General features: G+C 47.0%; 1 protein-coding gene across 3 annotated transcripts in view; it reads right to left on the reverse strand.

Moving 5' to 3' along the window:
- Nucleotides 1-20,145, reverse strand: part of LOC8035160 (glucose-6-phosphate 1-dehydrogenase) — a 32,377-nt gene extending 12,232 nt beyond the window's left edge. The window contains exons 1-2 of one of the 3 annotated variants that reach the window (XM_040499652.1): nt 19,885-20,145; nt 95-184 (exon numbers count right to left, since the gene is read on the reverse strand). In XM_040499652.1, coding sequence (XP_040355586.1) covers nt 95-184; nt 19,885-19,905 — 111 coding nt within the window. In that variant the 5' untranslated portion in view covers nt 19,906-20,145. Of the gene's footprint in view, nt 1-94; nt 461-2,117; nt 2,345-3,306; nt 3,760-19,884 lie in introns of those variants that run through there. The other 2 variants (XM_040499651.2, XM_029995703.4) reach the window with 2 other exon arrangements.
- Between the last annotated feature and the right edge of the window lie 4,623 nt (nt 20,146-24,768).

The raw sequence follows: 24,768 nt of genomic DNA on the forward strand, positions 1-24,768 counted from the left end.
TCGAGCGTCGGTAAACACTGGCCGAAAGGTGGGCTCGCGACGGGAGGTCAGGGAGGCTACGTTTGGGGGGGCGCGGAAGAGAAGGCGGGCTCACCGATGCACCGAGCACAATGAAGACGTGCACTTGTTGCTCCTGTACGGGTTCTTCGAACAGGTGGATCGATTCCTTGAGCAGAGCGATGCACTGCGGAGAGAGGGCCGGAGGAAAGGATGACTGCGGCATCTCGACTTCTTCACCGGCGGCGCAAGCAGTGGAAGCAACGCGAGGCTTAATCGGATCACTCTGCGTGCAGCCCAGCTTGGCGCACGACGAAAAACTGGTTCGCGCCTGACTATTTGTAGACTGCCGATCGGCGGAAGCGGATGAACGAGCGCTTTCCGTCGTTGCGTCGCGTGTTCTGACGACGACGACGACGGTGCCGCTTGCTTGGCCACCCCTCTCGACCCACTGTGTCTCGACCTCTCCAGCCGAGTGCAGCTGTAGCCTCCACCATGGTAAGGAAAAACTAGCGCCACGAGGCGCTAGTGGCAGAAAGGCGAACATACGTCTGGTCGGAGATTAAAATTGGTCTCGAAAGGCTGCCAGATGGCGCCACCACTGCCGTTGGCGTGCGCCCTCCGTCCTCTCCTCCTCCTTTCCCCCCCCCCCCCCCCCCCCCCCCCCCCCCCCCGGGTTCTTTTTTTTTTTTTGGTTTGTTTGCTAGGCTGGTGCCGCGCCGGCCGCTGTGAGCGGCCAGCACGGCACCGGTCTAGCAGACGAGCCGCGCGCGATATACTTCGCAACAACTGCGCTTCACGTGATATTACCAGTGCAATCAAACAGAAACAGCACGTTCATTGAAATGTATTTTTTTATTGAACCCCATTCAAATGAGTTGCGGTACTTCAAACACGCATCTACAAACTCCGTTGGCAGTCCACCGCCCTCAAAGGGGAACCAAGAACTGTAGTAGGCAGTAAACACAGTAAAGTTGTCAAACATGTAAAACGAAATTAATTACATTAATGTACAAACTAAGAGAAAAGCACTTATCATCGAATTATCTAAATGCTCTATAAACAACTCCCACAAACTAAACTTCTGAATACCCAAACAAACAAATCAACGCCGAAATAAAGGAAAAGGCTTGCAGGTGAGCTGCATAAGAATAAACTATAAATAAACCATAAACAAACTCGCCAATAGGCAATGCAATTAAGAAAGAAAGAAACTACTGTTTTGGAGTGTCTACATCTCTGACTGTAGGTGCTTTATCGGTACTCTATCCTAACATATAAACACGAAGCTGTCAAATTAACTGAAGATTGCTCTGACAGCAACTCACCCAGAGGAGCAAGTCCTTGCAGCAACGGATTCGTAACAAGAACGGTGGGGCACGCGTTTTTCCACAAACGAATCTTCCCACAACTTGCAAACACGGTAGCACCGAAGTGCTCGCTGCACAAACGACGCTGGCGCAGCTTGCTCGTCGGCAAGCCGGGCAGCCCGGGCAGGCTTCCAAAGTCCTGGCGATTTGCATACGCAATCCATTTCGATGCTCTGATGGAAAAGTCGAGTTTCGAACGCTGACAAAAAAAAAAAAATTGATATAGAAGTTTACCTGTCGTCTGTTGGAAAGCGGAAGAATGAGCACTCCGAGGTTACTTCGCCGCGCTGTAGACTCCGTAATACGCCGTCATGAGGCACGCAAAACACTCGGCAGAATCTCTGTCAAATTAGAGACGTACATCTCTAATTATTATAAGCGCGCAGCAGCGTCGCACCGTACTGCATACTGCCGTATAATCCGCACTTTCGATTTTAGCACGCGCGGAACGGTTTGAAAGCTTGGAGTGACGAGCGAGCGCAAACAAAACAAAAAAGACAAAAACGGTCGTTTCCCTTCGCTCTTACTGATTGGTCGGAAGAGCCCAGAGTGCTTCGCTTTCGGTAGCGAAGATCATATACACGTCACCTGCGCTGAAAATCATAGCGGCGAATATGAGCATAACAGTTTGGTCGGAGTCGGCTGGGTAGACCTACGAATCTGCTCTTTGGATGGACGTACAAAAGAGAAGCCAGCGACGCGGCGCCCCTATCGGCCCAACCGGGAACTCCGGAGCTGCATTCGGATGACCTCTCCACAACGATGACTATTTTTTTATTTTTTTTTCGCTCGGCTGCACGCCCGTGCTTGCGCCGTCGTTGCTGAAAGCCAACGTCACACTGGGTTCGCTAATCCCGTGTCCACTCTACGGGCTTGAGAGAGGCAACTACATTTGCAGCTGTTGCAGCGTCATAGAGAGGGGGGGGTCGGTCGGCCAGTCAGGCTTGTTTGGAAACGGCGCGAATCGACCTCTTTTCGAACTGGTTTGAAAGTCAGCAAAGCCTCTCGGCCGGTAAAGCCCGCCCGCAGAATGGCACGAATGGGCTCTGATTGGAGCCCCAACTTTTGTCTTTTCTGGGCTACTATTGTTTATTCCCTTTCCCCAAAACAGGAGGGGTTCTGGCCTTCTGGCGTACACCGTTGGATCACCTCAGTTTACTCCTTTGACTTTGTTGGAAGGGGGCGAAGAGAGTGGTAGGAACTCTCCCTCTCTCTGAGTGCGAGCGTAGGAAAGGGGGGGGGGGGGGGGGGGGGGGGGCGATTGATCGGTTTGCTCGCCAAATCCCATTGCCGGTGTTTTGGACGGCCGTACGGGTGGAAATGGGCGTGCACGCGGTGTTATCGATCGGCAGAGAACCTGCCGAGGGGGGTCGGAATATCAGAGAAAGCTGGTGGCGCGATCGTCTCCGCGTGGTTTTATCGTCCAGATTTAGAATGTCGTTGTCTGAAAGCGTGCGGCGCGATAAGAGAGATTGCGTAACTCGTCTTCGGAAGAGAATATAAGCCGCGCAGAACGGGGGCAACAAAAAGGAAACGTGCGCTCGCTTCTGGGAAACCCGATACGCCACAGCGCACGCACATCTCGAGCGGAATGCTTGTTTCTAAACTCGGGTTCCCTGAGACTGATAGCATGTAATACTTCCACGGCAGATGTTCTTGTCGGTTGTCTAACAACACGGCCGTTTTTATACGTGAGCCTTTTGACGAGCGATTTTAATTATACTACGTTGGCGTTTTTAAGCGCGTTACCTTGTTTTTGCTGAACACTAGCACTTCCTCGACGGGACCTGTTGCTGTGGTTTTCGTATAGTTACTGCGACCTTGAAATGCGTCACCCGGATAAAAGCCAGGATCGGGATTTTCGTAAAAATTCTCGATCGCGCCAGACCGTCCAAGAGGAAAAAACAAAATTTCGCGTGTGGCGTGTTGTAGTACTTACGATAGGCACGGCGCAGAACAGGAAGAACAGGGTTAAACCCATCCTCGGAAAGCCCCGATTGCCGGACGAAGCTGCCATTTTGGACCTCTTGGTATACGACGACGTATCGAAGCTGGCGGCACGTGTTGTCCGTTCGCTCACAGATTCCGGATCTCGGCTCCTCGTCTCAATGTACCACCAAGCTAGCTCGCTCATCAAAGTTTCAGCGAAAAGGGGATCTTCTCGGTCGCCGAGGCAGCACTGCCAATCCGACTTCTATCGGTGCCGATAGGCGGACTCGTGGAATGCAGCTTGCGGCCATTTGCAACCTCCGGACAATGGACATCGTTCGGTGCTTACCGATGTCTTTCTTCAGAGCTGTTATACCGACCTAGAGCCAAGTTCGTAGGCCTGGATTAGATCCGCGCGTGGCTTGCGCCCGAGACCTTCCCTCTAACCTAACAAATCAACAACGTTCAAAGTTCTCCCTGCCTTTTTTTTTTTTTTTTTTTTTTTTTTTTTTTTGCTTTCTGTTGGCAGACAGCAAGCGCCTATCAGAGATATGAAACTGGCCGCCAAAAGGCAAGTCTGCGATCTCCGTCGTTGTATATATCTATTGAAGTTAAAGCAAGTAGGCAGGCGAACTGGTTAAGGATAGACATAGTAACCTTGGAGGACGGACATGCACACACGAAACTCCGATCCGAGTCTGTCCGCCCCTTCTTTGCCCCCTTGCTTCAGGGTTACTATGTCTGTTGTATCTAGCTACAGTCGTTCAGGGTTCTTTTAGAATTTAAAAATTTAAATTATGTGACTTCTTTAAAGTTATAGGTTTGTTTGTTTTCGGTCATTTTATTGTAATTCCCGAGCCAAACATTGGCTGCAGCCTCCGGCTCAGGTCTGAAGATAAGAAATTATTCACATTTAATATTCATTTAAACATACTTATTATTATTTCTCGACTTTCATTTGCAATAACACGCTAAATTTATTGAGTTGACTTTTGTTGCGCATAAAATTATTCACGTAAAAACTTTAAAACAAGGGGGGGGGGGGGGAAACATTTTCGCATTCTTTAAAATAAACTGCTTTTAAATCGTTTTGATATATAATACCTGCCATTACGTGTCATTTCATAAGAGCTTAGCCCGAAAATCTGAGTATCAGAGGAATTTAAAAATGTTCGAGGAGCCGGGAGAATTTATCATTAGAAACGTTTACAGAACATAGACATCAATGGACCGCTAACACTCTCATTGCTTGATCGCGTACTTTCCCTGCGTTCGGCGAGAACGACAATGTTGCTCGATGTACCTTTGAAATGGGCCTATGCGTAGTGTAAGTCATAGAGTTATTATAATGTACGCTAGAGGTTCAAGTGGCGCTAGTGTGCTGACGCAAATTGAAGCAGACAGCAACCAGTCCAAAATTGACTTCCGGTAATGCATTTCTATGGGAAAAAGTGAGTGCATTTTCTCTCTGCTCTCGATCATAAGAGCAAATAACCCAAATAATTTGTGCGTACTAGGTAGCTTGGAACATTTCTCAGTCAGGCAAACGAAAGAATTGGTCAGTTACGGCGTTTTTCTTTTGAATTCATCGCATTAAAAACGGTGCTAAAACGGCTTCGTACGTGTATTTATTTGCACTGTCGGTCGCTGTTAGCGCGAACGCGGTGTCGGCGATTTCCAGCATGGGGGATATACATGCCAAACGAACGAAGGACATCTGGAAAATCAAGAGCGGCGGCGAGAACTACGCAGCAACACTGGATCAGTAACTCGCAGTGCATGTACGATCGCAATAAATTGAAGACCACATAATCTATTCCGATTTTAAATAAGTAAGTACCGCTTTATTCTTTCTGCCCTGGGCGAAGCTGCTTGTTCTACGTTCGAAATATCACCCGCGCGCTCGATATCTTTGAGAACAAGTGCGCGATAAAAGCTGCCCGGCTGAGACAACAATACGAAGAGACACTTTTCATAGCCCACGGACTTTATTCTCTACGTTTTGAAGGTTTTTATCCGCTCATGCACGACGGGATCATTTTCATGTAGTGACTGGATTGGCATATTATCAATATACAAGCGTCACCGGAATGCTGGCGAGCCTTGAACGCACTCTATGTTCGTTTCGATTGTAATTTTGCTTTGAATCGTCGCTTGTTTTTACACACCTGCTGCGGAACACACGTTTGGAACTGAAATGTAGCGAAGTTAAATATCGTTCACTGATGAAGAAAAATGCGCTAACTAAAGCAATTACACTTTTGCAGTGTTAATCAAAGTACATGCTATTCGGTACGACCCAAATAACCAAAGTGTTCCGTGTTATTTTTCGGCGAAGAGACAAAATGCACGCGAGTTTTCCCATAGGAATGCACAGGAGCACCGCAAAAGTAGACTGGTTGCTGTCTGCTTCAATTTGCGTCACGGAAGTTGCATAGACACTAGCGCCAGTTGAACCTCTAGCGTACATTATAATAACTCTATGGTGTAAGTTCGTCTGCTTCTTGCTTTTTTTTTTTTTTTTTTTCAGGCAGCCAATAAGAGCTCGGCGTTCTGACATCATCACAAGTCATGTGACTTGCGATGATGTCAGAATGCCGAGCCCTTATTGGCTGATTGAAAAAAAAAAAAAATAGTGGGTAGACCTCGAGGCATCTAGCATTGAGGTCTACCCACTATCCTTCCAATCCAAGCCAATCCGAGCTCGGCGCCTTTATGACGTCATCGCAACTCCCGCGCAGGAAGCAGACGACTTGCTCCCCGTATTGGCAGAACGAACAGCGAGATCACCTCTTCGCCGATAAAAACGAAAAAACTGGTTGTTTTCGTGCGGTCTGGACCACTAACTATACGGCGAGAGAGAGAGGGAGAGTCCTTGAGCGTGGAGGAGCAATGAACCTCGTCGGAGCACGCGGCATTCCGTAAGCAAGGCGTTGTTCGGGACAATTATTCAAGTTCGGAACGGCACCGCGACGGCGTTGCTCGCTATTAAAACGACCCGCTTATCGAACTGGGTCGCCGCCCTCCCCGTGCCTACCCCCCGTGTTGTTTTCTTTTCCAACCGACTCTTTAAAACGTGGCACGCGCTGGAAGCCGGAGAAATAGCTTTGACCTCTTCCCACTCGCTGGCTAATTGGCTGCCGCCATGCCTTGTCAAACAACTCGACTTTCTGGAGCGGCTATTGCTATATAGAGTGTAGTAGAATCTTGCGATGAGAAAATGGTTTATTGAAAGACGCGGAGGTTAACCGAGCTTGTATACTTAGCGCCATGGGAAAGGGGGGAGAGGGATAAAGGAAGAACCGGTACGTGCGAAGAAAATTTTAAAAATAAACACGCGAAAAAGAATTAATATGTAAAAAAAAAAAGGGAAGTCAAAAGTCAAATTTGGGGGTTTTACGTGCCAAACCAAGGACGGGCACCTGGCACGCCCCAGCGGAGGACTGAGGATTAATTTGAACTACCCGGGGATCTTTTGACGTGCAACCGAAAGCTCGGTTACACGGCGCCTCCTCCGCAATAAGCCTCCGTCAGATTGTGGGCACCTCGGCCGGGATTCGAACCCGCCACATGGGGATCCGTAGACCGGCTCTCTCGCCTCGGAGCCACCGAGGCGGCAGAATTAGGGTTACCACCTTCCTGATAATGAAATGCGGGACACGCTGACCGGGAAAGGGGGGGTCAGTGTCATTACAACTGCGGAATCTAAGAAGGATACATTAGAGGACATGTATTACCACGCACACCACGATATGTGGCTGAAAGCATATTATACGCCTGTACACTGTATTGCGGCCATTAAGCTGAAATAATTCACACCCAGTGATATATATATATATATATTTTTTTTTAAATTTTAATGACAAGTAAGTTATTGAATGTGTCTAAGTATAAAACATCAAAATTGACTGCAACAGAGCTCAATGTATCAAAAGTAAAGAAGAAACTGTAAACCTTCTTTCGGCTTATTGTTTCCTGTCGATATACTCTTACCAACATACTCTTACTCAAATTTAAAGCCCAATGTTTTTGGGTTTTTTTTTTTCTTTTAACTTGGGTTTGGGCGAGTTGGCCCGCACTGAGTTGAAAAGTTAAAAGCGTGAACAAAACGAGGACAATAAATACACAAAGACAACAGGACAGGCGCTAACTCTTCACTAAAAATAGTTCACATCAACCCTTTCGCATTGACACAGTTTGATTTGAAAATAATTACAATAATTTATATTTCATATTTTGGCTAGCAATTTTCTTTTGCAGTACTTTTGGGGGAGTAGCACAACAGCACATACGCGTCTATCTCCTGGAAGAACAACGGTCGCTTCCCGCAATGCTAGGGTAGTAAATAGCCCCCCATCGCAATTCGCACGATTACCAGCGGCCTCCACGCTTCCCCGTGCCCCTTTGTTCGGCAGCGCCATGAGATAAATTCTGAATTTTACGACAGGCGTGAAATGCGGGACATTTTGAACAGTTTTGGAATATCTTGCGGAACACGGGACACAAGCCGTCAATGCGGGACAGTCTCGCGAGTCGCGGGACGGGTGGCCACCCTAGGCAAAATGGAAGTTAAACATAATGTGGAATCCGTAAAAATATAGTCAAAAGTGTACTTCTAAGCGGAAACAGACAACATTAAAAAAAAAGTACATGAGCTATGTCCATTTTCTTTCTCTCACTCTCTTGCTTGTGTCTTTATAACTTTAAACTGTCCTGTCTAGACTTCGTTTCATCCTAAAAACGCACACCCTCGTGGTGTTCGTCATGGTATCTGTCCCATCTTCGCTGAACCAATCATAAACAAAAAAAGAGGCAGTGAGTTGCGTAGTTGCGTTTTTGACGCTGCTTAATTGATTGGTCCATTAGCTCGTAGCGTCGGCTAAATGTACCTAAATTGTTGCCTTTAAAAAAAAAAATTGTCAGTGCATTGGTGTTTACCTCGGCTTTTGGTAGGTTTGCTATTGGCCGAGGAGTCGTTGAATGCATAACGGTTGTCCTGAAAGATTTGCTGCTTGGACGATGGTTGCTAGTTCCTCGTCCTTATATAAACATACGGTATACGTTACGAATTATTAGGGAGTTTTCGTAGATCGTTTTCGCCGTCCCTCAACGGCCCTCCGCAACCCGCAACGATACCCGGAACTCTACAGTCAAGGCTGTTGGCGCGCAGGCGCAGTAGCAACTTCTTCGTTACGGAGGGCTTAGCGGAGGGGGAAACGCGGTCTGCGAAAACTCCCCAATAACGGTGTGACTTATTCGTGTGTATCTCCACAACACATTGAAAGGAGCCTGAACGCAAACAATGGCCCCTGCGAGATGAGCGAGCATATGCCCTTCCCTGAGCGATGAGGCATTTCGCAAAGTGTGACGATTTGTGAACCATTTTTTATATGTCGTCATTACTGGTTATTGGAAGCCACGCTCTTGCATCCTCCTGCAGAGAAATTATGTTCCATGGACAATGGAGTCTGCTGGCTCAGTTCCATCTCTTTCGTGGTACTTCTCAAACGCCCATTTATAATGTATAACGCAACAAAACGCAAAAAAAAAAAAAAACTTCTTTTTTGTGGATTTTTAGGAAGGGACAAAGCTGAACCGTGAATTTTTAAAATTGGTAAAACCCGAATGTACGCTTTCGATCGAACTTTATGCTGACCCTACAAGTCGATTTAATAGTCGATATAAAGTAGAACTCGTTAGGCTATGTATAGCATCGACCTCGACTGAAAAGTCAACCATTTACAGGGAGTTGCAAACGTGCCAAAGCCGTCTTCGATTTCATTCTTGTTTGTTATCTTGTTGCGAGGAGGTTGGTAAGCTTCGGGGAGGGTGGACGATGCATAAATGTGACGATGCGATATCAAATCAGTAGCTGTGCTTCGAGACAGTGTGCATGTTTGTCCTTTTTCTTGTGTGTGTGCGGTTTCAGTTTTTTTTTTTAATTATTTCATTTTAAAAATATTTTACACATTTCTTTTTTTTTTTTTTTACCTTTTCGATCGCACTAAATTTTTCTGCCATTACGGTCCTTGCGTCTGAATCTGAAATAAACGAACGTGCTGTCTACGGCATTAAAGGACACGTGTTGGGGTTGAAGGCCGATTCACACATTCGTGACGGTTGCGTTCGCAGCAACCGAAACGGCGGCGACGACGAGTTCGCTGGGACAAGTGTTCGCCGCACAGGACATGGCAGGCTTCAAATTTGTTGGCACATCAGATTTTCCAATCTGTCAACACATGACGTGATCACTTCCAAAAAAATAAAAAAAACTTGATTGTCTTTTTTTTTTTTTTTTGCTGTTTTTTTTGTGTTTTTAAATATTCTAGTATCTTTATTCTGAATTGAATGGTTTCCTAAAATTTCTAAGTACTAGAAGAGGGATCGTGATATCGCTGTCGTGAAAAATGAAACGATAAACAAAAAGGCTATCTAGGAAAAAAAAATTCGCGATAATATGTCCGTTTGCGGCGTTATCACGACTGTAGCAAAATAGTTTGCGAGCTAACGATCTGTATAAATATTAATTGTAGCAAGCCTCTAATAATTACGCATGTCAAAAAATGCTACAACAGTTGTTTGTAAAAAAGAAAAAAAATTGCTTCACGCTAGTGGAGAAGTGAACTGACAATGTGACCTAGAGGCGAAAGAACTGACACTGCTAAGCGCATATCGGATTTATATCAGTGAGAAACACCTGTAGGCACGAAAGAGAAAACGTTTTTTCCTTGCTGATTAATATGTATATATATATTTTTTTAAATGTAGATGCCACAAAGAAATTTCGTCTTTCTAAATTATCCTTTGACCCAGGTAACGTCACGTCCTCAAACTTCGGCATTCTCTTCGCCATGGATGGATGGATGAATACGGCTGAGCCCTTTGGATCGGGCGGTAGCTTACGCCACCTAGCCATTTTGTTTTACCATTTAAGCTTAGAATATTTAAATGTGAAATCTATATTCACTCCGCAGTGCAAAGAAAGTGAGGCTATGAAACCCCCTTGCTATCAGTGGATAAGAAAATACCTAGTTTTCTCTCGATTTCTGCCACCATTCACTTAATCTTTGCTTGGTAATCTCTACAGTCTTGAAATCCACTCTCCCTTCGCTGTCTCTAAAACCAAATGACTTTATTAAATCTACGTTGTCTTCGGTAGGCATAGGGTGAAGCCCTTTACAGTAGAGTATCAAGTGCTCAGCCGTCTCGTCCTCCTCTCCACAAGCAGTGCACACTGTATCAATTTCCTGGTACTTCACTCTTTATGTTCTGGTTCGCAGAACACCCGTTCTTGCCTCAAACAGCAATGAGCTTCCCCTAGAATTGTCATAAATGCTTTCTTTGGCAATAACTCTTTTGTTTAATCTATAGCTTTCCAGAGCCGTCTTTGTCTGCATTCCCTCTAGCCACCAATCTCTTTCTGTGGCCTTAACTTTCTTCTTAACTGAGACTTGCTCTTCCGTATCTTCGCTATAGCCCAAAAACTTTCCTCTTAATTTCCTAGTGCGCTGTCTCCACTTTGTGTCTACACTCCTCATGTATAAATAGCTGAAAACCTTTCGTGCCCATTGCTCCCCGTCCATTTGCCTCAACCTATCCTCAAATTCTACCTTGCTCACCGCTTCCCTGCTCTCAAATGATGCCCATCCCATGTCTCCTTGTACTCCCTGGTTTGGCGTTTTGCAATGTGCCCCCAAAGCCAGTCTACCTACTCCGCGCTGTTTTATTTCTAGTCTCGCATGCACTTCGGATTTCATGCATAGCACTGCGTTTCCAAAAGTCAAGCCAGGCACCATGACCCCTTTCCAAATCTCTCTCACCACCTCATACCTGTTGTAATTCCAAAGTGCTCTATTTTTCATTACAGCTGCATTTCTGTTGCCCTTACCTATTATATACTTTTCATGGTCTCTGAGATATTCTGCACCATCACATATCCATACTCCTAGATACTTGTATTTACTAGCTCTCTCAACTGTAATATTCTGTATCTTCAGCCTCTCAACTTCATCCTCGTTAAAAATCATGACTGCCGATTTTTCGCTACTGAATTCTAAACCTAATTCCTCTCCTTCCCTACCACAGATGCTCATTAATTCCTGCAACTCTGTCCTGTTGTTAGCCATTAGTACAATATCATCCGCATACATCAATCCCGGTAAGGATTGCTGAATTTTTTGGCCTAGCTTACTGTAAGAAAGGTTGAACCCAAGCCCACTCTTCTCTAGTCTATCCTCCAATCCTCTCAGATACAACATAAACAGCAAAGGCGATAACGGGCACCCCTGCCTAAGGCCTCGTCTTATCTCTATTTTCCCTGTCGCCTTTCCTTCCCATGTTATAATCACCTTGTTATCTTTGTAAATGTTCCTTAATAGTGCTGTTAGTCCTTCATCTAGGTTTAAGTTCTCCATTATGTCACACAGGTTTCTTTGGTTCACATTGTCATAGGCACCCTTGATATCCAGAAATGCCAGCCAGAGCTGTCTGTTTTCTTTTTGCGCTATTTCTATACACTGTGTTAGAGAAAATAAATTGTCCTCCAACCTTCTTTGTTTTCGAAACCCGTTCTGTAATTCGCCCAGTATGCCCTCGCAATCTACCCATTCCTCCAGTCTGTTCTTTATAATCTGCATTACCAACCTGTAAATAACCGGTGTCACGGTTATAGGACGATAATTCCTAATATCAGACTTATCTCCCTTTCCCTTATATATCATACTCATCCTACTAAGCCTCCATTCATCTGGAATATTTCCTTTTGTTATCATGGTACTCACTACCTCCCTTAGTTTTGCCTTAGATTTAGGACCCAAATTCTTCACCAGCTTGATAGGGATACCATCTGTGCCTGTCGACGTGCCACTAGGGACTCTTCGTTCCGCCTTTTCCCATTCTCTTTGTCCAAAATCCGCGATGTCACAAACTGGACTGCTACTTCCTTCGGTTCTCCTATCTTCCACATGTACCCGTTCCCGAAATTTCTCCTCCATCACTGCTCCTATATATTGCATCGCATCATCTCCCTCTAATTGATCTCCCTGATGCGAGAGTATGAACATCTGTCTAGCTTGCGTTGTTTCACCGAGTGAGTTCAAGTGCTCCCAAAACTTCTTGGCAGCGTTTCTATCTTTCTTACTTACATTACTCATCCATTCCTCACCCTTTCTCTGAATTTTCGCATTGATCAAACTGGATGCCTCTCGGCGACATGTTATAAAATTGTCCCATTTTCTTTTTACTTCCGTTTCGGACTCCCCACTACGCTTGGAATACCTGTGTTCTCTAGAGGCTTCCTGACGTTTTTGTATCGCTTGCTTCACTTCTTTGTCCCACCAGCTTTTTGGTCTATGTCCTTGCTTCCCCTTTCGTTTACTCTTAACTTTGTCTAGTTCTAGAGCAAAAAGCCTAGTTAGGCTCTCATAGGTCCAATCTGTATGCCGGTGCCCTGAAACTGCTGCCTCTATTCTTTCAACAACTATTTCCAACTCTTTGTCGCTGCAGAAAGTTTGCTTTGAATTATGTTGTCTAGTTTCAGGATTTACTTCTCTGGCAAAATTCAGCTTAATACGTTTGTGATCACTACCAAGACTTTTGGAACCTTCTTCATCTATTTTCATTACTTGTAACTTACCATATATTTTGTGTGACATGAGTACGTAATCTATAGTTGAATGCAGATTGCCAGTTTCCCAAGTTATGTGCCCGTCACACTTCTGACTGGTATTACATAAAACTAAGTCATGTTTTTTCCACCAGTTCTAGTAATATGCTTCCAGTTGAGTCCGTATACCCATCCAGACCCTCAATATGGGCATTCATGTCTCCCATAATAATTATTTCGGAGCCTTCCCCTAGTTCACTAATGTCTCTTGATATGCAATCAATCATTTTTCTGTTTTCCTCTTTAGCACCTGTCCCTGTCCATAAGTAAACCACTCCAAGGACTGTTGATTCCCCAGCGACTTTTCCTTTCAGCCACAAATGTTCGGCGCACTCCTTTCTGATCCTTTGAAAGTTCATATTCTTCTTAATAAATGCTCCAATTCCACCTCCCTTCCTCGTTCCCTCCATTCTGTTGCATTCTTCCCACACATAGTCAGGGTTGCAAGGTGGCTGCTCCATGTCTCTGAGATGTGTTTCCACAAACCCATACACCATTAAATCCTCCTTTCTTAGTTGCTCCTCTACCTCTTCCCATTTTAACCTATTTCTACCACCCTGCATGTTAATATATCCAATGTCTGATTGTGCTGTTTTTTTATACCTGTTCTTACGTTTTCTCCACTTTTTAACCCTGGGTGCCTCTCCTGACTTCGTTGGGTTTTCAATTACTTCAGTGCCCCCAGGGCCCTCGGTCCCCCCAAAAAAGCAGTCACCGTGCGGCCCATCCTATCCCCCACCCTGTAACCCGTGGCCTCACTGTAGTGAATGCCATCTGCAAAAGGGCGGGAGCCAGCCTCGTACACCTCTCTGTTTACTTCCATTACGTCGTACCGAAGCTGTCGACTCATACCCTTAATTACTCCGTTGGCTTCGACAACCCTCCTCTCCGTTAACCCGGACTGCCCCCGAACTTCTGGAATGGTGCACACAACCACATGCACATTCTCAGACACGTCCCTCAGCTTACGTATTCCCACGTTTAGCTGCTTTCCGAGGTTCTGGCTCCTACCCTTCAGCACATCATTAAGCCCCGCATGAACTATTACTAGGTTCCTTCCCTCCCGGTTATCCCACACCCCCTCACGTGCTGCGGTCATAGCATCCACCATACACTTCCCTGGCTGGACCTCTACGGTTACCCTCTGGTCTCCCTTCACCCTGTTATGTACACCCCTCCTAACCCGTGCTACGTTAGAGCTCCCCACTACCAGTACCCTAGATCCCCCTGGTGCCTGCGCGCCTTTGTCCTGCGACTTATCTCCTGTCACCTGACTGCCCGACGCCTGCTGCTCGAAGGCGCCATTGAGCTGAGGTTCAATCAGCTCTCCAGCGTCGTCGAGCCCGCCTGCCAACAGGCCGGACTCCCGACCACCAGGGACCCCAGCCTGCAGACTGGTGGTTCGTCCCGCTAGAGCTGACACTTCCTCCTTTCTTCCCTCGCTACTCTCACTCGCTCGAATTACCCCTTCCAGGCGCTCTACCCTACTGTCACACTCCCTCTTACGCTCCTCTAAACCCGCCTTCCATACTTCCCCCAGCTCTTCCGCCTGCTTCTCGAGGCCGACCCGCTGCTCCCTCTCATGATTAAGCTGCCTAGTCAGCTCCTCTACCTGGGCCTCGAGACCCACCCGCTTCTCTCCTTCTGCCTTAAGCTGGGCCTCAATCTCCCGAAATCTACCCTCCCATTCCCCAGTTACCTGCTGAAGCTTCACACAAAGCCGACACTCGAAACTCACCTCCGCCGCCACCTCCAGGCTCCCGAAACCCGTCTCCTCCAGGTAACACCACCTCCCACACCCCTCGCACTGCACCAACTCGTCCCCACCCTTGTCATGCCGACCCAAATCTAGACCCATGTCTAGACCGGGAACAAACCGTCCCTTCCCGCCAAAAATTCAAACAGAGCCTACTTTGCGAAACTAATAGCGAGTTCGTTTCACGGCACTCGTGTCCACGCGTGCCCACTCGCGGCGTAAAGCGAGTTCGTTTCGGCAGGCACTCCACGTGTGGTTGCACTCTCCGAGTTCGTTTCAGCGGCGGCACCCCACGCGTGCATGCACCCGCTGCACCGAGAAAATCGGGCGTGCGCCAAAATGCAATCCCGTCATGCCTCGCTCCGGCGAGTCCGGCAAAGAGCGGGAGCAGACGACGGAGGGTTCGTCTGCTACGATGCGTCGCGGAACCAACTACCTCGTTGCGCGGACCCGAAAAGAAAAAAAAGTAGATTGTCTGATAGAAATCGCGTCCCGCGGGCAACATAATCAAACGCGAGCTTGAATTATGAGCGTCTGCTATTTCATGAAAGAAGCAATTAACAACCCGTGCTTTATTTGCAGGTCTTAAGTCGTTCTGTTGCCGTAGAGACGCTGAAATATACCAGTGAGCCAAGAAATGCTCAGAACAAACGCATCAGCGGCCCCCGAGGTTTTTATTCTCATCAGTGTGCGGGTGAAAAATTGAACATTTGTCGACAAGACTCTCCCAGCAGAAACCTCTGACTGTCCAATAGGCATACGAGAAAGCTAAACATAGTGACTTTACTCGAGGCTTGGGCAACATCATCATGTTTAACATTTACCTACGTCAGCTAACTTTCCCCGTCGTATTTTGTTCGAAAAAGCTCTCGTTCTCGACGTCTTCACCAAGGCTAATACCTTATCCACCAGCTGTAATGACGACCAAAATCGAAAGTCCCACGAAAAGTTTTGCTGGATATTCCAACAGACTAGTTTTAAGCAATACTATTTCAGTGGTTCACGCATAATACCATGCTCGAACGGATCAAGCTTCTGCTCGGACAGCATCATCAGTTTTCTTCAGTGTGTACGGTTATAAGAATTGAAAGATCGCAACCAGCTGCTTTGTAGACAGCTAGATGCGGAAATTTACGCCGTGTGTAACTAACTCTCTTTACGGCAGCCGAATTGCTTGAAGTCATCGCAACTATAAACCACAGGTTGCAGCGTTCAACGTTTGTAGATAAACGTTGGTAGTGACTGCACTCCCGCATTCCCACCCACCACTCCAAACAGAAAAGCCCTAGTTTCGGTTTGAGGTCGGTACTCTTTCTACAACATAGATGGCGGCAGAATCAGTCTTTTGCACTCGGTGCATTGGGCGAGTTCGTTTGAGTCCAGTTTTCCGTGCAACACTCTGTGAGTGCGATGCATTCTGGGAGAGAACTCGAACGGTGCCAGTGCGTGTGAAACGAACTCGCTATAACGTTAACTGCAGCTGTTCAAACCTAATACTGCTACCGCATAGTCACTTCCAATCAACTCTCAAAAAAAGAGAGAGAAAAGAAGAAAAACTGGCACTTAGCTTCGGATGCTCGAGGAGAACCAGGAAACACGTCCGCTCACCGCAACTCAGTACGAGGTCACCGCCACTCCAGCCCGCCGCTCGCCCTCTCGCGGACGAACGGAGAACCAGAGGAGCGGGGACATGGCCTCCGAGATCCCGAGCGGCGGCGGCGGCGGCGCGGGGACAGTGGCGGGGACTGCCGGCCTTGGTGACTTGGTGCTGCTATTATACCGCATGGTTCTGGTCGGCATGTTCGTGCGTGAAGCAGTTTTAACGAAAAAAGTGAGCCCGTTGAAATAGGACTTCTTCGTACATCGCATACGCTGCGGATTTCTGGTCTTCTGGTCGCCAGCCCAATCTGCTCAACGTGATGGCAAACACTCCCGCTAGTAGTGTACAGCTTCAGCGTACGGTCTACGTGCAACATGTCGAGCAATAGGCATCGAGAATGGGTTCGCGTCTTTTGAGACCGTTACAAGGGACATGACCATTTGCTCCACGCACTTTAAAAAGTCAGAATACGCGTACTTGCTTTCAGGTAATTACGAAGCAAATAAAGAAATGCTCCAAGCATTTTAAGCGCGTCTGTATATTAGCTACCTGTTTGCACGCCGTTCATGACGAGATTAAATTGGGCAGTTTCAGCGAGGCAAGTCGCGCCGTTGCTACTTACAAATGTACGATATAATAAAATAGTTATTTTTAATAGAGCAATAAATAAAACCCATAAACACGCCGATGACGTTATTAGGCAGTTTCAGCGTGTTACCACAGGGTACCGTGAGCACAACAACGCTCTTGGCACGCGCTGAAAATAATTGCTTCAAAGGCGCAGCGCGAACTTCCAGTTGCAATGCTGCGCCCGCGGCAGCCTGAGGTCACGCAGTCCTAAAACTTTCTATCAATAGCCTTAGCGCAGTTTGATCACGTGTTGCAATACACTAAAACCACGACGGTGAGCAGCGAGTTGTGAGTCTGTGACACGAAGACATGAATACTGCGGAACTCTGCTGTTCCAGAGCTTGACGGTCATTGTGCGCGGCTCACTTTTTAGAGCACTAATGGCCAAGCTAAAATTTTGCACCAAACAGTGACGTGGCCGGTGCACCAAGCGCGCTCGCCTTCCACAATTAAAGCTTCGCAAGTTGAGGTTTCCGCAGCTTTTAAGTATCCACTTGCTCGTTTTCCTAACGCACATCAACATCTCCGTCACCTGTAACATGCTCATGCTCTGACCGCTGCGCATTTGTAGACAAAGAAATTATTTCTAGCGCACTGACCAGCGTCAGCGAGCTGGCGCACCGGAGATCCTGGAGAATCTATTCCCGTCTCTTCCGCTATCTAAGTATACCGCCCCTCCATCTATAGGGCGTTGGAGTTGCGAATAATCTAACCGCTAGTGTCACACTCTCGCAGAGTTCGAGTTTTCCGCAATACATAGCTTATTCAATCGGGCCGAATAAACACGGTTCTCTTTTCGAAGGAACGCCATGTACATGACAGGCTCCTCCCCCCCCCCCCCCCCCCCCCCCCCCCCCTACAAAGCTCTCCACTCTTTCCACTTTAGCAGAGTGAATACTGGAGAAAAGGCGAGTGCGGAGGAGAAACCCACCAATCATGGCGAGCAGAGAGCTTTGAGGGAGGGGCTTGTCCCGTTGACATCCTTGTTTCAGCTCGGCGGGAAATCTTAATTTTCTGAAATCTAACAATCGAATACCTATCTCGACCATTAGTCATAGACTGTTCCTGAGACGGGTTACGATCAGAGGTCGGCATTTTAGGTCGCCCTCATTCAGCCTCAAATCCACACTCACCTCAGCCCCTCACCCTCATCCTCACAGTCACACTCACCTTCAGCTCTTCACTCACCCTCACAGAACCTCACGGACTCACAGCCCTCATGGCCCTCACGGTCCTCACTCACCCTCACACTCATGAGTTTTCTTGGTTCAGAAACTCACTCACCCTCACCTCAGCTGTGAAGATGAGGGTGAGTGAGGGCCTTCATTAGTGAGGTTTGCCGAGGTATGGTTACGATACTCCGGCTGGAAAATGGCTCGCTAGGACGAGTAATTAAAAATATATAATCCGCTGCGCTACACTTGTCTGCTGGCGTCCGGCGCAACCAAGAACGCAATAAAAAAAAGTTTAAGGGCTTTATTTTCATAACTACTTCGAGTTTAAAATTAACCCGCGTATGTTTTGACCGAACGAGGCTCCGGTAAACAAAACGATGTCTAGCGTGCACTCTTTCCACTCAAGTTCACGAACCTTGGAAGCAAGGGCAGTGGCGGACGGGCAACGGGGATATGATACGGGTCGTACGACTGAGCACCAGGTTGCGGGGCGCGCCAACACTCGCGTTGCCAGACGACTGATACAGACCGAGACACTTTCCCTGGCGGAGTCGGGTGACGGCAGCAACGATGCGTTGCTGAGCGTGGGCGCACATGCAGTTAGTCTGAAGGGTATTCGGCACTTCAGAAGAACACAATGGGCTTCCAAAACCCGCAGTGACTTCAATAAATCCGCGCCTGCGGAAGGCCCTTCATCCCTTCGTCATCCCTTTTTCTGTATTTATTCTTTATCTTATCTTACCCGACTTCCATCAGTACTGTCACCAGTGTTGACTTGAGGTGGAAGCTGGCCAATGCAGCCTCATAATTGAAAGAACATAAAAAGAAATAAAATGGCTACTTTTGACTTGCGTTTGGCTATTTTTATCAATTGCCCAACGGCGACACTGGTTCTGCAAATAAAATATTCAGATCTGTTTGAAAAGGTGCGTCTGTCTCGCGCATATAATTATTTTCTTCACAAGTTGCTGTTTTTTTTTGTTTTTTTTTTTTTATTTATAATCACCATTTAAGTTTTGCACGAGTCAATCTATAAGTAATAGAGTTCCGTGATTTCAGTAAAAAATGATAAACGCCCAAAATTATCCCCCAAGCCGGTTTTTAGCAAAATCGGGGAAAAGAAGTACAACCCCGAAATGAAACTGATTTTATAGTAAAAAAACAACAAAAACCAAGCATCCTCTATAGCCTTATTTTGTACGTTCACTCGGAATACAATCCCCTCTGCACTGTCTACGAAGCTCATTCTTTTTTCTTTTTTTTTTGTTTTCCAGGAACAACGCTTTTTTTTTTCCTTATTGGTGCCGGTATTTTTTTTTTTTTTTTCAAGTATTCGGGTCATGAGCATGTTCTATGGAGTTCAAGGAATCCCACGACCGTGTCTTGTATTCTTCAACATAATTCCCAAAAAACACTGTTTATTTTTTTTTCTTCAGAACAACACTAAACACCAAAAAACCACCGAATAAAAAAACAGCAAAAGCCCGTCCATACTAAACTGGGTGGTACAAACATTAAGCTTAATCAAAAATAAGTCTCCAAAAGAATACCAGGTGCGCTGGACCCTTGGACATTCATCCCATTCAATAAAAAATCGTCAAGATTAAATTTCAAAATGTTTGCTCAAGCATGCTCTGACCGACCGCACGAATTTTCTCACACGACTATCAGAGATTCCCATCGCGCACGTCCACTTTTCCAAATTCTCAATCCCCTTCTTAATCAGTGAATCATTCACGTAAATATACGCCAGTGACGCTTACTTGTCCCGCCGACTTGACCATGTCGATCGTAAACCAAGACGCACGTGTCAGCAAGCAGAGACCCCTAAACTCTTCAAACCACTGGAAAGATGCACCTCCAAAGAGATCCCGCAGTCGTTCTGAGCTCGAGAAGACAGCGACACGGAGTGCGACGCCGCCACCACCACCACCAAGGCGTGAAATTTCCCCCCCTGCTCGCCACAAGTCGCGCGAGCCGTGGCCACGGAAGCGATTCCGATGTCAATACAGACACGGGAAAACAGCAGGAGCAGGAAAAGCGGGTCTCCCAAACGCACAAAATCCTCACAAAAAAAAAAAAAAAAAAAAAAAGAAAGAAAGAAATCTCTGCAGAGGGAAGTTTTTGGGGGGATTGGTTGCCTGCGCAAGACGTGACGCGAGCTCCCGCATCGTCCAATGGCGGGCAAGCTGCTGGGTGCCGCGCGGTGTCTCATACGAGGACGGAAAAGAGAAAACACACGTCTTTGAGCCGCGGTGAACGGTCTTCAATGACCTTCCAGTTCAAGGACGGCTGGCCGGAGACATCCTCCTCGCGGTTCTCGGATGGATCTCATTGTTTCTATTTCGCGGCCTCGGCGCTCAGCACGGAGGCGGTAATCATCAAGAGAGGTGGCGTGATCGCTGGGAAGCACACGCGCACGACGTCTCCTTTCTTTGTCTCACAGAGTGCTAGTTGTCGCGCGTGGCCGCCTTGCCGCATTGTTTGAGAACATTCGAGGGAAATACGGAAAACTTTCCTTGCGGCTCAGCGCTCTTTCGGCATTGTTTCGATGGCTCCTCGGCTAACTGTCGGCCTCCGAGAAGCTTCTGCCATTGTTGGCTGTCTGTAAAGTGGGTCGTGGGCAGAAGGGAGTCTTTTTTCCTTCTCTGTTGGCCGTGCTCGCTCTGGATTTGATGCGTTGATCGGACGTGCCCGGGTTGTGTCAAGTATTCGACGGGACAACCTGCAGGTGTAGAAGTTTCTAGCCTTGTCGGTAAACGTATCAACCTCACTGCGAAAACTCGGAGACCTCGGCACCCCAGATCTTCAAAATTGCCTGGAGAACGCAACGAATCCTATTCAAGAAAGAAACTCGAACATCCCTGTTTATCTGCCTCTTTAGTACGAGGTCTTGGCGGTTGTACCTGTATATATGTCTGTCCGAGGAACTCAGTCGAAGGCGTGGAGCGACAGCTCGAGCTGCAGACACTGGCGTTGAGTCAAATTTTCAATCTTGCCATTTTCGAATTGGTCGGACATTACGTCAGCGTCAATTTCTCTAATTACAATTTTGTAGTGCATACAACAAAGAGTCTAGGCTAGCATGGCTTCTCCGCTATCACGGGCACAAGGCACTGTATTTGAATGCAGGCTGTATTCCCGCCCTATCTCAAAACCTGCGCACGGTTGTCCAAAGAAACTGCGCAAGCACGGGTAAATCGAGAGATCAGCCAAGACGCTTGAACGATTGAAAGAAAAAAAAGGGGGTATGACGTGAGTCCACCATATCTGCGGATCACATCGTGGGAGCTCGGAGGAGACGCCGTTCAACAGGAAAATCAGATTTCGCATCTGTAGTATACGAACGACATTAATAGGTAACGGCAAGCTTGCTATCTTTCCCCATTGGACGCTTGAGAGGCCTGTCCAGACAAGACACTTCATAAATCGTGAGGCTACACGACTCCGGCAAAAATTGTAAAAGTTGAAGCGTCCGGCAGTCCATGTCTGTTTGAACACCACCGAGCCAAAATCACGACATGGATGAAGAAAGAATAAAACAATTAAAACTGGGACAACGTTACAACCACATCTTTCAAAGATGTGGTTGTGTTGTGCCAGTTTTAATTGTTTTATTCTTTCTTCATCCATGACTTGAACCAACATTCTGTTCTACCAAGCATACCAAAATCACGACTGTCCTCCTCGCTTTTCGGTGAGCTCAGTGCTCGTCAAACTTGACGTCACACGGCACCTGCCAATGCTGTCCACCGGTTCTGCCGGGCCCTCGTATCCCTGGCCGTGTTCCAACATTTACTCGATCTTACTCTAGGGTAAGGGTTTTATAACTTTGCGTTCGAAGACCTATACCCGCGTCCAGCGTCGTTTTATCTGTGTTATCACGTGACACGACCCGCCGGAGTTAGGTAAGATTTCTAACACAGCCCTCCCCTTTCCCGTTTCCGGGACCTGAAGAACAGCGGAGGCCTTGAGCGATTGACCGACAGCCAACAGATCGAGCTTGTGAGTGACTGTCCCGACCCACGTGATGAACATGCTCAAGGCCCCCGTCACTGTGGCCGCCGTGGAGGACACGGGCAAATTTGACGGAGGGGACTCCCCCCCCCCCCCCCCCTCCCCCCCCCCCCCCCCCCCCCTTTTCGCTATAAATATACGCATCAAAGAGGAAAACTTTCTCCGATCCCCGTGACACGCCTAACGGCCTTGAATATAGCGAACCTCTCTCGCCAAGAAACCGCCGAGGCTACATCTTGTGCTTCGGGCGGCTTGCTTGTGTATACACTTGTCTGGCCGGGAAACTGACTCAAGAAAGGTTGCGTGACGCGCGCCTGAGGCTTGCGTCGAACTGTTGCGCTAACTCGGTGCGCGGAAATTCCATTGTTCCGTGACTGCCCACTCGGAAGTTGTGAGAAACTTGCTGACTATACCGCTACGGACATACTCGTCCATATGAGGAAGCAGCGACGCGCAGCGGTCCGAGATAAGACTACGGCGATGACCAACGTAGAGGAACGTACTGTACTTTCCAGATGCGTTCGAGGGCCGAGAAGCCTGCACGTGAGGTAGCGAATCTCGTCATTTTCAACGTAAGACACTCAAGAAGAGCGGAACAGAATAGATAATCATGACACGTTTCTTATATATATATATATATATATATATATATATATATATATATATATATATATATATATATATATATATATTTTTTTTTTTTTTTTTTTTTTTTTTTTTTTTTTTCTACGACAAGTACGTTCTTAGTTAAGGCTAGGGGTGTCGCGAACCGGCCGAGGTTCGAGTTCGACCAGGTCGACTTTTTCGAACTTTTAGTGGAAAATTCGACGAACCTTGTATTGAGGTTCGACTAGTGTGCGCATGCGCGACAGGCTGGCCAGTTGGCTTCGGATTGGATGTTGATGGCTAAGGGATGAATTAAGGGCAGCGCTGATTGGTTATTTTAGTTAATACAGTACAACAAATTAAGTTATTAACTTCTTCAGTTATTAGAATCAGTTTCTTTTAATTGTAGCTGTTCACAAAATTAAAATAATCCTTTGCATAAAAAAAAATTTTCCAAACCTAGACATGCTTGTATCAAGGTCTGGCCACACTGTCTACAAAGTCGAACCAGTCGAATCTGTTGAAAAGTTCGAAGGTTCGTCGACCGGTTCGACCCAGTCGAACTCCGAAAGTGCGACCTAAAAATCCGGTTCGACAAAAGTTCGCGACGCCTTGCAACTGGGGACACCGAGTGGAGTTAGGGCCGCTGCAACTATTTCGCACTGCGGTCATCACAGGAAGCTCTAGGAACGCGCAAGACTATGTCACGCATGGCAGATATCACCAAGTATTGCGTTTGACCTTGAATTCCGCCCGACTGCCGCACCAATCAAGGTCTTGTAGCAATGCGAATTCTGCACCTGCCAAAAACGGCATTGAAAAAAAAAAAAAAAAATCGCAATCAATAAGAAAGTTGTGTGTCTTACGTAATATTATTTTCGCGCTGTTTTATTTAACACCTTCTTCGTTTTCATCCCTGTTTGCACAAACAAGTTTTCTAGGCAAAGTTTGGTTTCTGTTTTTGTAAGCTGACTAAACGTGTTGCTCTGCCTCTGTTCCCTGAACTGCTTCTGATTGTGTAATGTTGCTAAACTCAGCCCTGATTTCACTTGGTTGTAGTCCAGGAACACACCCTTGCTGCACACTGATGATGACACGAAGAGAAGCAAACGAGAAAGGGAGAGGGGGAACACAAACTAACAGCGCACCTCAGCAGACGCTGCGATCTCCACCGGAGCCAATCCTATAGCCTCCAGCGTGTCACATGACTTTCTGGTGGGGCGGAGCTACGCCCGGAGCTCCAAGTCACGTGACAGGTTTGGATGACGTAGCGCTGGATTGCCTAACATGTCTTCGCGAGGTGAAATGGAGTATAGTATTTGCATTACTTAGATATCTAGTCTGGGTAAACGTATCAACCACGTAAGAAAAGTAATGAAAGGGTTATGAAATTGTAAATAACTAATTACAAGTCCTCTGGTTTCTTGCAATGCGTCCCTGCCACGTCAGGTAGTTTCCTCACAATTGCACTTATTCCAAAGTTGAGGCTAGGAAGAGCATATACTAAAAAGATTACCGCTCTTTTTCCCGACGCCGCGAAATACTGCCTTATAAAGCAGCCTCATGAACGATGTCTCCTCGTAAAATGTCTCCTCGTAGAACGTGGAACGTAAAAACACCCAGTGAACAGCCGTTGTCTTTAGAGGAGTAATCCCCTATATTCTTGCTTGCATAGGGGTCCTGCCGAACGAGTTGCATCAATTGTGCCTGAGGCTCGGAATATTAAACGTTTCGATAAGGTATTCATCGAAGGACACGGTTCATATACTTGATCGTCTCAAAGCATCCGTATCCACTGGACAACACTGTGGTTTAGGCCGTCCAGCTCCGCCCATAGAACGATGGCTCTTTGTCCATATCGACCCCCCAATTGCTCCTCGGGCAAGAACTGGACTGGCGAGGGAGAGGTTTAGATGTGCGCCTTCTGCAGAGCGAAAGACAGTTCCCGGACTCCGTGGCCCACAACCTTCCAATTCAGACGCAGGATCGATGGACCGACAATGGACCTGCCTAACGATCGTCTT

This window comes from Ixodes scapularis, unplaced genomic scaffold (assembly GCF_016920785.2).
Source record: "Ixodes scapularis isolate PalLabHiFi unplaced genomic scaffold, ASM1692078v2 PGA_scaffold2__306_contigs__length_199485367, whole genome shotgun sequence".
Classification (NCBI taxonomy): domain Eukaryota; kingdom Metazoa; phylum Arthropoda; class Arachnida; order Ixodida; family Ixodidae; genus Ixodes; species Ixodes scapularis.